General features: G+C 48.1%; 1 protein-coding gene across 1 annotated transcript; it reads right to left on the bottom strand.

The window, feature by feature from the left end:
* Nucleotides 1-534: 534 nt before the first annotated feature.
* Nucleotides 535-7639, bottom strand: RHOV (ras homolog family member V). Its single transcript, XM_075152524.1, has 3 exons — nucleotides 7274-7639; nucleotides 3803-3861; nucleotides 535-3475 (listed from the first exon to the last, which is right to left on the bottom strand). The coding sequence occupies exons 1-3, from the start codon at nucleotides 7467-7469 to the stop codon at nucleotides 3035-3037; spliced, it is 696 nt and encodes a 231-aa protein (XP_075008625.1). The 5' UTR covers nucleotides 7470-7639; the 3' UTR covers nucleotides 535-3034.
* Between the last annotated feature and the right edge of the window lie 6422 nt (nucleotides 7640-14061).

Genomic DNA, 14061 nt, shown 5'->3' with positions numbered 1-14061 from the left:
CCTCGGCCTTTGGAGCAGCCTCGGGGCCCCAGATGTGCACAGAGAGGAGCCCCGACCTACCTGAGATGCTGATGCTAAGGCTGAAAGGATGACTTCTGTGAGCCATCTTGGAGAGAGCCTTTGTGTCCTATGGGGCACGGACAAAATTTTTCAGCACTTAAGCAGTGTTTAACTACCAAGGTAAGTTAAATAAAGCTGGTCGCTAAATTACCCACCAGGTTAATGACAGAGCAGCATGCTGTTATTAAGACTCCAAATGCAAGTCCTACATGGGCTTGTCTCAGTGAGTGCTGGGAGGGCCTCCTGAACTGGTCCCTGGATGGTGGCTTCAGGGGAGAGGCACTGAAAGCCTTGGCTGTTTGCTACTCCATCCCCCTCGGCAGAATCCACCCTGAGCAGCTGCTGAGGAAGAGGAAAATTAACTGAGGCAACAGAAGGATTTTGGAAGGTTTCAGCTGTGAAGGGATTTTTACCATTGCTAGTGGGGGGTGGGACATGGAGGGAGAAGTGGGGCAATTGTCAGTAAAATGGAGTAACTCCTCCTCCATCTTAAAGTCCAGCTTATTTTGCACTGACAAAATTACAAAAACAAATTGCAGACATTAAAAAAAAAATTTATTGGAACAAATATTAGACACAATCACAGAGGAAGAAAGCAGCTCTCCGTACAGTTTCTTTTCCAGAATGAAATAATCCCTGTTTCATACCAAGCTACTGCAGGACAACCCTTGCTCTCCCCAGCAGGAGGGGAGGCTGGTGTTCTTTCCACCCGTGGATTTGCTCCATAGGGGTACGGCGCGCTCCTTAACGGGTCACACCACAGCCCTCGGTCTCACAGGCTAAAGAAATGCGTAAAGAACCAACAGACAAACTGCACTAGTGATACAGCAAAGGCGCCCGTACAGGTGGGAAATGCCTGCAGGGATGCATTGCCGAGTGAGAGCTATGTTCAGGAGGCGGTGTCCCGCCTGGAGGTGTGTAGGACATGTCACTTCTAGCTACCCCCTCCGTACTCTCCATCTCTTAGGACTCCTCACCGGACCCAGATGGCATTTCAGCTGGGGGAGTCCCTTCAACGTTCGGCTCGTTTTGACACGCCATCCTTCTCAGGTCTCTCAGCCTTACCCAACAAGCAGCTCCAAGGCTGTGGGCCACATCCCTTCGCAAGAAGACCTGCCCACCTCTTTCATACTGTGATACCACCCAGGCAGACAGCAGGCTTGTCTCACGTCCTGGGGACTACGTGAGCTGCACCACAAAGAGATGGTTGTGAGAGATGTTTGCAGGCGTTTGTTTGGATCCAGAGCCATGCTGCATTACTTGCATTTGTTTTTTTACAGGCCCACTAGCTCAGGTATGCTTTTGGTGCAGGGCAAACAATCCACAGCTATATCCCCTTCTGTCACATTACTCCAGAGCATCCCCAAAGTGATGGGCCATGGCCAGATGCAGACAACCCCCTGAGTATTGAAAGCATTGCTTGACAGACCTGTCACGCTCTCTGCTACATAAACCAGAACGAAATGTCTCTGCGAAAGAAGTATTAGATGCAAGTTCTGTAATAAAATGTGAATAGACTCACCGGGAAATTAATCCCCTGAGAAACAGGTGAGAGAGGAACAGAGCAAAGATAGTGAATGTTTTTCTCTGGCAGGAACTTCCATGGATTTCCTTTGCTTTTGATTTCAGCAGATCAAGCAGTGACTTTTAAGAGAAGGAGGCACAACAGAAAGAAGCCCTGAGCCCTCTGTTCCTGTTCTGCAGCCTCAGGAAGAACAGTACAAGGTAAATTCTGTTCTGCTGTGTAGGTCTGACACTGGGGATTTTACTGACCAAGAGGAACTCTCTCTCTCTCTCTCTCTCTCTCTCTCTCACTACAACCCCCTCCTTTTGATTCAGAACTTAATGTATGGACAATATTACTTTGAAATTGAGATCACTAGCAAATTTTCCAGGTCGCTAGAAGATTCCCTGAATATTAGCATCTCAACTAAGTAGAATCACAACTTTCATTTAACAATGATGTTCATTCTTCTTTCCTTCTCCATCTCCCTTTCTTCCTTCCATCTGTCTTTTTCCTTTTTATTCCCTTGCTTTTCTTCCCTCTTCTCCTTTCGTTACATGCATGGCTCTCCATCTACATTTCACCCCTCGGTGGTGTTACAAACCCTTCGCTGACACAGTTTCATCTCTGCTAGACAGACAAAGCCACTCATCACTGTTCCTCACCTGCTCTTTCTCTCAAAACACCACACACACAAAAGGCCTTTCAAAATCGGTCCCCAAGTTGATGACTACCTCTTAGGACAATAGCACTGGCACCCACTGGACTACAGAGTCCTCTCAGAGAACGTTTTGCTTAAAGAATTACCGTAGCTCCCAGTGCATTTTCTCTTCAGCCTGCTAATGGCCTTTATTTAGGAAAAACTTTCTCAAGGGTACTCACAACACAGGGCCTTTAAGAAAGAGCGCTGCTTTTTCACAGCCAAGGGACTTCTACCTATTTTGGCAAGCAGAATCAGAGAGGGAACCCGAGTCTCGTGTTAGAAACTCGGCAGCCCATGTCTGACCGCGTTGCGGTCGCCTGTAACTGCCCCTGCCCTACTCTCTGCCAAGCCTGTAAATCAGCCAAAACATAGGCAGACTTCCAAAGTCCCTCACGTTTATTATGCTGCAGCAGGACTCCAGAAGTGTGTTAGCTTCAGACAGAAAACTGGTCATTTTGAACAATGTAAGGAACCTGCCTGTTCTGGGGTACTGAGTCTTGGTGTATTAAAGGTTCCCATTACTCTGGGACACTACAGACATGTCTGGCAGGTACTTAGAGCTGCCTGGACCATTCCACATTCCGGCACAATGGAAATCCAGTTCATGTCTCCTAGGCATCTGATACTGTAACCCAGCAAGAGCCAGGTTTCCAAGCCCAGCAGCTTATCATACCCTCCTCGCTGGGGCCATAGGAGCAGTCACTCCAAGAAGGTGCAGAGCCAATACTGGCATTGGGTGTTTCTTTTTCCCCCACTTCAAAGCAGCTTCAGACAAAGCAGAAGAACTTCTTCCAGCGGCACTTGGAGAGAGTTTTGATGCCTTTCGCCGTCATCTTTTTTTCCTGCCGTGCTTTGTGCTCAACACCGCTGACAATGGCCATGTCGAAAACTTCTTTGAGGTTCTTCTGGGTCAGTGCTGAGCATTCCAGGTAGGCTTCAGCCCGGATTTTGTCAGCTAGACCTTCTGCCTGAGGCCGGGGCACGGGCTTCACGTGGTAGCGATCCAGGCTGATGAGGACATTGACATCGTCCCGCAAGTCTGCCTGCGTCCCCACCAGCAGCACCGGCGCCCGGGGGTTGTGAGTTCGTATCTCAGGGATCCATTTCTCAGTAATGTTTTGGAAGGAGCTTGGGTTTACCACGCTGAAGCAGACAAGGAAGACGTCGGTGTCGGGGTAACAAAGCGAGCGCAAACAGTCAAAGTCCTCCTGTAGAAAATGGAGGGGGGGGGAAAAAAGTCTTCACTGGACTGATCTCCTAACAGCATGACGCTGCAGTGGCTTTTTCACACGTTAACTAGGACAGCAACACCCTCAGAAGCAGGTGCTGACTTTGTGGCCATGCCACGGTTCAGGCACAAGTTTCAGAGCTGAGGGAGTCTGTCATTCACCTGTCTGTGACTGCTCTACCAGCGACGGCTGGTGCTGGACTAGAGCATTTCCTTCCTTCCCAGTTAAACACTGCCTTCCTCAAAAGCCTGCAAACAGTCCCCGTCCCACAGGACCAGAGCTGACCTCTGCTTTGATAGAGCTTACCTGTCCAGCAGTGTCCCACAGCTGGATCCGGACTGGGGCTCCATCCACCAGGACCTGCACTGTAGCAGAAGGAGAATAAGGATGAGTCTGAGAGAGTTGCCCAGCACACACACATACACTCATACAGGTTTCTCCCAGAGGACTCTGAGATCCCACTGAAGAGGCTCGCTGAAGTCATTCAAGTCTGCCCTCCTTGCTGAGCAGCCTCCCAAACCTCACTAAGACATCTGAAGCTTGCACTGGGAACGTTAAGAGACCTGCAATGGACTTTCTGGTTGGTTATCCCTCAGGTGTTTTGGGCTCCTCTCCAGTATTTTGAAAGAATCATTCCATATTACTGGTCAACTGCCTCTCTAGAGAAGAAGAGCCCTCAGCCAAACGGTGCCCTGAGAACAACTTGTTGTTCTTCTTGCACAACCCAAGAAAGGAGATAAGGATAAACACAAACCGAGAACTTCAGCAACGTGTGCCTAGCTTTTTGGCCCAGAGTGGAAGTTCAAATCAGTCTCCATTAAACAAGCTACTGGAGATTTTTCCCATCCAGGCCAGAAATTTGGCCCTAAATAAATAATAAAAAAAAAGTGTTTCTGTGAATGTCCTAGCTAAAGAACAGCAAAGACCTAAACCCAGCTTTGAAATGAAGAAGTTATTAAGGAAACAGTGATGAGTGAAATCCCCTTCAGAGACTATCCACACACTGAAAAACTGCTGAGTTACACATGTAAGGTCTGCTCCCATTTCACTCCCTAATCACAGTAAGCCTTCATGTGGTATCAGCTGACTCAGACTGAGGGCTGGCAGGACCTCTGATGGCAATCTGGAATGAAACTGTTAGATGTTTAAGCTCACAGACACCACAGAGACTGGCTAGGAACCGAGCAAAAGGAGAAAGAGGCTGGGGGAGCTAGAAATCACTTGAAAGCCCTGACAACGTGGATGGGGCTGTGCTCTGGTGAACCAAAGCGGACATCCTGGCTAAGGTGACAATGGCTGGCACTTGAGAGGAGCTAGCTAAACGCCCTTGCTGTGCCCAGGAGGAGGCTTTATTGTCCTTTTTATTAAAAAAAAAACCCAAAACAGAAGCAGGATCAATCTTTTGTGATTCTTGAAGTAATTAGCCAGGTGAGAAAAGTGATAGAAACAACTGACTTGGGGAGTTTAGCACAAGCTCTTGGAGGAGAGCACTCCTCCCTGAAAGCAGTCTGGGGAGAAGGAGGGAGACACAGGCAAAAGATGAACCGAAGTTTGGTGGGAGACTGAGACGGAAGGAAAAACGAAGGGATGGGTGCATCCACCACAGTGCCACTGCTCGCGGCGTAGCTGAAAGTCATTGCTTCCTTGTGACTGGGAAACAGTTGGGTTGTTACCATATCTTTGCCCCAGAGGAGGAAGAGAAACCTGTTCCTGATCAAAGAACCTGCTAGATCCTGACTTGATCTTCAAGGCACTGGGCATTTGCCATTCTAGTATCTGGTTTCTTCTGTCTCACGAATGTGTTGAGAGAAGGAATTAGCATCTCTGAAATGCTTTACAATCTTCAGAAGAAAGGCACCACATATATTACCTGCTGCTCCAGTGCTTGCACAAAGTTTTTTTTGTACCTGCTGCTAGCCTAAGCTACGCTAGCAACTCTGCGCCAGCCCTCCAAATACCGCCCTCGCAAGGCACACACCCTCAGGATGAGGCTGGATTTCGGTACAATAGCGAAGGGGCCGGCAGAACAGGATAGCCTGGTGAAGAAAGGTCACTGGGTACATGTTTCACTCAAGGCTGCTCTACCTGGCAGTGACACCCAGCAGGCGGTAGCACCCTGACAGATGTGGCTGGGTCACAGTCCCAGAGCCGTTCCCCTGATAATGCAATACTTTCTCCTATCTTGTTATCTTCTTTAATTGGTATTGCAGTCCCTTGACCAGAACTAGGGTTAGGATGTAAACTGTGAAGCTCAGTTCTGCTGGCAGTTTCACTTGCAAGTATTCCCCAAGAGTGGAGGGAATTGGGCTGAAATTTCTGAAATAGATCCGGAACTGTTCTTCGTGAATCCAGGGAGGGAATTTTCTCAAGTTTATCCAGGTTAAGAGAAGGAGTGGGAAGAGAAACTTCTCTATTCTCCCATTTCCTCCCAATAAGCAGAAAGTGAACTTCAGAAGACCCGTTTTTAATGGTTTTGATTTCTACCAGTTGCAAATGCTATGCACCTCTGGAAGTCAGGCTCAGTACTTGGACATTCAAAGTGGGGCTAAACCCACATGCAGCTATCTTCAAATTACTTGCTGCTAATCGGGGAGTCTCCGAACTCATACTGCCTCCGCCCTTCTGGATCGTTTTACTATGGATTTGCCCTTTCCAAAAAGGTGGAGGCTAATAACTATTGTAATGTCAAGCCTCTCTTAGCCCAAAACTGTATACATCAGTGCAAAGGGAGCAGAGAGCAGTAACCTTTCCCTTGGGGGACTCCTTACATCTGTTCCCAAAGGACCTCTGGATCCTGAACAGCAGCGTGTTCCCAGTTCATTTCATTCAAGTGAAGTGGAAGAGCTTGGAGAGGGTCAAGGCAAATCAACAATTTTGCTCACAAGAGTGAGCAACTGGGGGGACATTCAGACAAACAAAACGCTCCCTCTAAGAACCCCTGAGACTATGACACATTAGAAGTCTCGTTCCTGGTCTGACTTGAGCCCATCTCTAATCTACCGATCTATACTGTCATGTACTGTTGTGTTTCTTCGTATCAGATGAAGATCAGAAATCTTTCAAAGGGCTTTGTATTTTCCTGGGGTTTATATTAGAAATTGGAGCCCAAAAGAAGAGGAGCGGAGAACAAGAACAAAGATGGCATTTACAAAAGTGGAAACTAATGAGAGCTCATCAGCTGACAGGGAAGGCAATTCTAGCCAGACTTACAAAGCTCTTCAACTTTTTGTCAACCTCTGTTCAATGCTAACTTCAGTGGACATGTGAGGAAAAGGATGTTTTTGCTGAATATCAGTTGAAGCTAGAAAGCCTACAGCGCCATGCTGTGATATTTCTGAAGCTAAAAACCACCACCACCACCAACAAATTAAGTCCCCTTCTATTTAGCCATAATAACACCACAGAACCAGGAAGGTGCCCAATTTCGTAGAACTTGCAAGCCAACTTGACACATGCCCTTTTGACACACAAGGCTGCAAAATGCAGGACTTCCACCTGCTAAACTTCACAAAACGCCTGAGGGACCCGGTCCCAGTTGCAGAAAACGGTTCTGTGCCCCCAGGCTGTGCGCACCCTACACCCGCAGAGCCCCCCCCGCTGCGCAGCCCCGGCGGCAGCCCGTCCGAGCGGGCCAGCTCCCCCCGGGCTGCGCTGGCCAGCTCCCCCCGGGCACACCGCGGCCCCGGGGGGGGCTTCGCTGCGCCGGACGGGGATGGCCCCCCGCCGCATCCCTCAGCCGGCTGGCCGAGGCACCGCGGAGCCCGGGCGGGCGCCTACCGGAGAAGGTGTCGAGGGCGGTGGGCTGGTACTCGTCGGGGTACCCGTTGGTGGTGTAGCTGACGACCAGGCTGGTCTTGCCCACGGCGCCATCGCCCACCAGGACGCACTTGATGCCCAGCTCCGGGCCGCTGCCCCGGGGGGGGCTGTGTCTCCGCAGGGCGGGCGCGTAGTCCAGGAGCTCCTGGGGGGGCATGGCACCGGCACCGGGGGATCGGCGGGGCTCAGCGCGGGGAGCGGCGCGGCGGGGCCGCTGCCATGCCCGGGCGGGCGGGCTGCTGTCGGGGCTGCGCTCTGCCGTGCGGGGCCACCCTCTCCGGCCCGCCTAGCACCGCTCCTCATCGCTACACCTGCCGCCCGGCGCCCAAAACCGGCCCCCATTTCCCTAGTCCCGCCCCGACCCGCCCCGCCGGGAGGGCGGCCCGGCCCGGCCGCCTCCTCCCGCCACCGCCCCGCGGTGCTGCCTCCCCCCCGGCGCCGCCACGGCCCCCGAGCAGCGCTTGCTCTCGGGACTCCGTGTGGTGCAGGCACAGGGGAAAGCCGCGGTCCCCCCACACCCCCTTCTCTGCCCAAAAGAAGCCGCGCTGATGCATTTATTTCCACTGACGCACCTGGAGCACTGATTTCTGGCATGACAGGAATAAAATGGACAGTGCTGGTCAATATCGTGAGGGTCAATAGAAAACAAATGGCAGAAATACATCACATTTGTTAACTGTGTGATTGCCATGACTGAGTTCCTCTGGCCCAGCTGAGCTGTTGCTACATGCTGGCAAAAGCCACAAAGCGTATTTCCCAGCTGCATGGACATGCGCGGGGTGCCCAGTCTACTGCCTTTTTTCATATTCACCTCTGATAGCTCACACACTACACTGTGCCCTTGGCATTTGAGAAGATGGCTCCATCCCTGCCCTGAGGAGCTCACTGTCTAAAGAAGTACAACTAAACAAAGAGAAGAGTGGGAGCACACCACTTAAAAGGAGAGATGTGGCCACACTATCATATTGCACCCCCGTGTAATGCCACCAAGTGATTGAAAACACTGCAGGGAAAGTATTAATGCATGCAATGCCTAGTATTGCAACATCAGCTTTGAAAGCAGACCTGTTTCCTAATGGAGGAGCTAAACTCAGGCTGTCGACGAATGCCACCAATTTAGTTACATGATGTCCTTCACCGTGCTCTCAGCAAGGGAGACCTGTGCTGCAAGGAGCCGTTGATTATCAGCTCCTGAGCTTGTGTCTCACTGCGGTTTACATGCACACTGAGAAGCTACCCAGGTGTTTCACCTATATTAACGCTAAACTTGGGAAGACATCTTTAAGTCAGGCACAGTCTAAAATGCTTTTCCCCATGGTTGACAGGTCACAAGCACTGCAACCCTTCAGGTTCAGGAGTCTTGGCTGGACAAAGCATGTCCGCTCTTTGGAGACAGCCCACAAGCTTCCTGGGAATAGCAAGAAGCCTTCTTCGCAGTTTTCTCTAGCACTTTGCTTTAGTCAACCTCTTCTGTGTTTTTACTAGCACAACCTTAAATTTTTATAGCTGCAAAAAATGAGGATGGTATTATAAACTAGGCTGCTGCTAAAACGTGTGCCAGATAGTCTTGGTACAGCAGGCGGCTGCTAGTGCAAGTGACTGGCTTGCATTAAGTTGGCTTTTTCCAGTGCAACGCTCTTCAGTGTTAGTTCAGGGCCAGGTGACAGCTGAACTGCTCCAGAAGAGCCAGAAAGTGCTGGGACAGGCGATACTCGTAATGCGTGAGGTGTGGCTGTACCTCTGACGGGACTGGCAAGGACACGCTGCACCGCAGCCGGGGCAGGCAGCACAGCAAGTGAGGACCTCGCAGAGGTTTTTCAGTGCATTTCAGGCACAGGCTGACATTCTGTGAACTATGACATTTCCATTTAATCGGAAGAAATGAATGTAAATAAGGGATTATTCACCAAATTATTCACTGTTAGCAAGTGTTAGCAGTGGCAGGGGGAAGAGATGAAGAGAAGCTGGCAGCTCTTGTTTCCTACATGCTGTTTATTTAGGAATGGACGTCCCTTAAGAAGATACGCTGTTACCCCACTCCAAGGATTGAATCCCTCTTTCTCTCATTCCTTTCCTAAAATCTCTTCCTTCTGTGACTACTGCCTTGCAGTTTCTGACAGCCGTTGGTTGACACACACTTAACTTGTGGATGAGCTTAAGTGATTTTTAATCTATATTTAAACTAAGCGATTAAGCAAACAAACAGGGCAGCTCCCACGGGTTCGTTTCTCAGGTCTTGCCTTGCTCCTGACAACTAACAGAAAACGCAGGTTTAGTTTCACAACGCAGTGAGGAGTCAGACATTTTGGTTTTGCAAGATTTCTGTACAGTTTTCGGTTTTTGCAGTGAAAGTTTGTCCCATCCCTATGAGCTGCTGAACCGACAGCCACGGGGACAGGCTCGGCACGGGCAGCAGGTACAGCAGGGGAGCCCCTTTGCCTGCTGCCTCCCTGATGTGCTCCTCTGCCAAGATCAGCTCTCTGGCTGAGTGGGAAATACTGCAAGGCTATGTTTGGCCTCTCTCCCGGGAATTATAATTAGTACCAATTATGACGGTTTTTCCCCATGATGTGAATTCCCATCCACTGGGAATTAAGTGCAGAAGATCAAACTCTATTCAGGCAGACCAAATATAGATTTCAGGTACTGTTAGCATTCAGCCATTACCCAGCTGGGCTGCACTATCATCTGTAGCTTCTAAAATTAAACAGAAAAGCTGCTCCATTAGAGTACACAGTGATTTACAGTGGGAATTCAATTTATATATTTAGGCAGTGTGTGTCACCACTGAACAAACTTTATGCATCTGTACAAAGTCCTATTATTAAAAAAGCAGAGTTATTTAGAGGAAGACAATTCCTTTTTTGCCCGTTTCTATTAATTATAGCCACCTTTCTCACTGGAGCTGTAGCAGGAGAAGCCCATCTATGGACTAAGTTAAAAACAATAACTAAGCCAATTTGGATGAGGAGGAAACTAGGGCTTGTCTCTTGCGGTGGGGGCAAAGCTATGGATCAGCTCAAACTATTCCATATAATCTCGCCTCTGAAGTGCAGTTACAATATTGGGAAATTGTGATGCTGGGATATTTTGCAGCTAGTGGTCCTGACTTTCACTGCCTCCTGAGCAATGCTGCACCTCCAACAACATCATATTCTGCCTCTCTGGCTGATCTCATTTGTAACTTCGTAATTATATGTAGCCACAGACCAATTTGCCTGAAAATGACGGAGTGAGAGCCTCTATCATAGTCTTCTGCAAAGCCTACCGAACAACTCACATTGCTTCAGAAAAAGCATTGCATGTTGTAGGAGTTGGCAGACCTCAGTTTTAAAAATAGCAGGGCTCCCTTCTTACCAAGGGAGTCCGAAAAATTTATCAGCCACTCTCAAAACGGTAGTGAGCAAACCTGGCCTTCAGCTTTACCCGTGTTTCTACAAGGGGGCTGCGTATGTCAATACGGTCCCTTTGCAAACGATGCCCTTGGATCACATTTCTGAATCCTTTACGTGTGAGGAAACACAAAACAATGAGAAATGGGGGGGATGATGAGAACAGGCGACAATGCCACCCGCAGCGGGGCAGGTGGGTGGGGGTCTAGATTGAGAGAGAGGCTAAACTGGAGTACAGTTGTCAGAGCAAACCGGACCCCATGATGCCAAGAGATAGGCTGAAGAAGTCAAGATACAGCTGCTGCCTGGCCAGTCGCCTTCATCATCGCAAGCAATGAGACAACCAGTGCTGAGTCACCAGCGTTTTGTCATGCACCTGACTGTGCATCCTCCCTGGGAAAAATCAAGCGTAATTACCACTTAAAAGAAGTTACAGACAAAAGGGTGAAGACAAGAGCCTGAGTCTGGTTTTCCCTTGTGGTCTACCTCGTCTAGTCACTGCAACCTGCAGGAAGTGATGTCAAATGCTTCTCCGTATCATTTTCTATCAACCTTGCAGAGGCAGAAATAGCGACAGCACACAAGTCAGTGGAAAATCAGGCTTCGGCTATTCACAGAAAAATTACTACAGCTGAAATCAAAGGAAGAAAGATCCTAGTATTTGCTTTCCCATAGAGCTCTTGATTGATAGGAGCTCTGTAGTTTCTGAGTCCACGGCAATAAAAATACTTTACGATTCCATAGCAGCTAATGGGTATTTCCGGTGTGCACTGGAGACATGTGATTTTGAAATGCCTTTTAGGAAAATAAAAAAAGGAGAGAAACAACATGAGAATACAGCTTTCACTATCCTAGCCTCTGAACTACTTTATTGCTCCTTGGAAATAAAAGCAATGCCATGGGGGATGCACAGAGATGTTCTGGTTCATCTGTTCACTGCCACTCTAGTTAAATGTGGAGGCAAAGAGCTACAACAATAATATTATACTACATTTTAAGATTACAGAATAATAAATTTAAATGAAATGGCAATGCCACTAGCTTCAAAAATATTTTCTTAAATGTTCCAAGGAAAGGTAAGCACCTCTATTGTACTCTGCCTCTTTCTCAAAGACAGATTCATCTCCTATCTGACTTGCACAGGAACGAGTCCTACCTCTCAGATGTTCTATAAATAATTTAGAAGTATGTTGCCATCTGCTGGAGAAAGTACATCTTTTAATAAATCAACTGATAAATGTGAAAAAGTGGGCAAGGTTTAAGGCACTCAAAGCCCTTTCTTTAAATCTGAAACAGAAACAGCAAACTTCAGACCAAGGATAGGTTGGGAGACAATGCTCTGAGCTTAATTTAATTATGTCAATCACTTAGACACTTTATGCAAAACGAGGAGTTAACACTTTACTGGAAGGGGTGAGGGAATTAGCAAGAGGAAGGTGATAAGGTTCATATCCCGTGTGTGAAACAGGGAAAGGCAGGCAGTTAACACCGAACAGTGAAGGGCTGGGTTGAAAGAGGGATCGTTAGGAAAACCATAAAATGCTGTAAGACCACTGTCTCCGCCAAGTTACCAGTTTCAGTTCTCAAGCTTATCATTTATAGATCTTCCTTGAGGATCAGAACTGAGGGATTAGCCACAGGGTGGTGGGAAAAAGGTTTTCTCACTGTAAAAGCGTGTTTCTGCCCTTTCTCTCTGGTGCTCGTACGCTCATTCTAGGACTGACGGGTTATGCCCATAGAGTTTCCATGAGGGCACTCGGCGTGCTCACGGAAGGGCAGCATGCTCTGGAGTGCACATGTAGCATCAACAGATCTGGATAGTCCACTTGTGGGAGAACTTCTTAAGGTGTCAGAGGAGCTGTGGTAAGCAGGTCTGCGACTGCTGCTCTGGCATAACACGATTCCACCCGGGGTTTGCTGGTCTGCAGAAAGTCTGCTTCTGACAAGGAGTTTGGAGAGCTTGGGAGGTTGGTTGATGGTTAGGAGGTGGGCTCCGGCAAACTCATTTCAAGCTTTGATCTCTTCCAGTGTAAATTATAGTCGTTGTATGGCTTCCCGTATAGGTTCCAGTTCAGGTTCTCATGGGTAACCCATAGGTACACAGCCACGGCACTTTCTTTTACTATAGTAAATTTTTACATAGAATTCAAGTGGTCAAAGACACTGTCTGTGTCACTGGGGAAGTGTCACTTTTGGGAGATGGTCTCTTGATTGGGTGGGGGAGATAGGGATCTGCAGGGTGTCTGAGGGCCTGGCTGTATATTACATCTTTGTTGGTATTTTATGGAGGCTGTTGCGTTCGGGAAAATACACCTATTTGCCTATGGCTTTTATGAACGCAGTGTATTTTTTATGTTGATCACAGTGAAGGAATATTCTAAAGACAGTGAGGTGGAGTGATGATCAGTACCACGTCTGTAGTGGAAATATATGAGGAAGTCCAGGGTTTAATTCAAATTATAATTGTGTCACTAGGTTATCTCAGGGGCAGTTCAAGTCATTTAAATCTGAGCTGCCTTTGTTCTGCCCTTACCTCTTCCCACAGCCATGTCTTCCTGCCCTCTCTTCTGCACCAGCACTCGTGTTTAGATCGTGGATCACACAGTCATCTGCTGCGGGGCAATGAACCGGCTCACTCTGCAATCATCCATGCACTAATACTGGCACAAAGTACGGGCTGAACAGGGCAGCCAAGAGTGGACACAGTATATGTTTGTCAATGCCATTATCTAGAATCTCTTCCTCAAGGCAGCTGAAGAGATTAGCATGCGATACACCACCTAGATGTCGATAGCTGTGTCCATAGCTTGGAGAAAATGCTAACTGTTTAAGCCAAAATTACTGCGAGTGTGATCACAGCCGTACAAAAACAAGACCAGAATTTAGGTTTCCAATCCAAGCCCATCCCTGAAATCACTCCCCTTAATTCTTTCCCACAAGTCCCTCTTACAGACTTATACCACTACTACACACAAAATGTAATCATCTGATTCTCCACACACTCCTGGTGAATCAAAGAGCTGATAAATATTTTGCCTGCAACCCTTGCTCTCCCCTTCTTTTCAGAATATGAAATCTGTGAATGCAGCACTGGGATATAATTATTGCGCATGTTTGTAAATTAAAGTCATAGCAGATGATAGTGCAGATGGACGGAGCAGGCTTGTGGGCCTGGATTAGCTTTAGGCTGATGTTTCATTTCCAAATAAGGTGAGGATCTGGCTTCCAATTTAACCACACTAAAATCAGACAAAAGTTTCTCATGAGGTATCAGTCCTAACTGGCAATAATATCTGCCAGAATGAGAAAGAAAATCTCTTCCGTTTCTGGACCTGACCAAGAAAAAAAAGATTACAA

The sequence above is a fragment of the Calonectris borealis genome, chromosome 5 (genome assembly GCF_964195595.1).
Source record: "Calonectris borealis chromosome 5, bCalBor7.hap1.2, whole genome shotgun sequence".
Lineage (NCBI taxonomy): Eukaryota > Metazoa > Chordata > Aves > Procellariiformes > Procellariidae > Calonectris > Calonectris borealis.
Note: the sequence above shows the minus strand (reverse complement) of the source record. Positions and strands in the feature narration are given on the sequence as shown.

Coding starts and splice junctions, on each gene's coding strand:
- RHOV (XM_075152524.1), bottom strand. CDS start 7,469: ATGCCCCCCCAGGAGCTCCTGGACTACGCGCCCGCCCTGCGGAGACAC. Junction 3,862..7,273: donor CGCCCTCGACACCTTCTCCG/GTAGGCGCCCGC, acceptor CTTCTGCTACAG/TGCAGGTCCTGGTGGATGGA. Junction 3,476..3,802: donor TGTGGGACACTGCTGGACAG/GTAAGCTCTATC, acceptor CATTTTCTACAG/GAGGACTTTGACTGTTTGCG.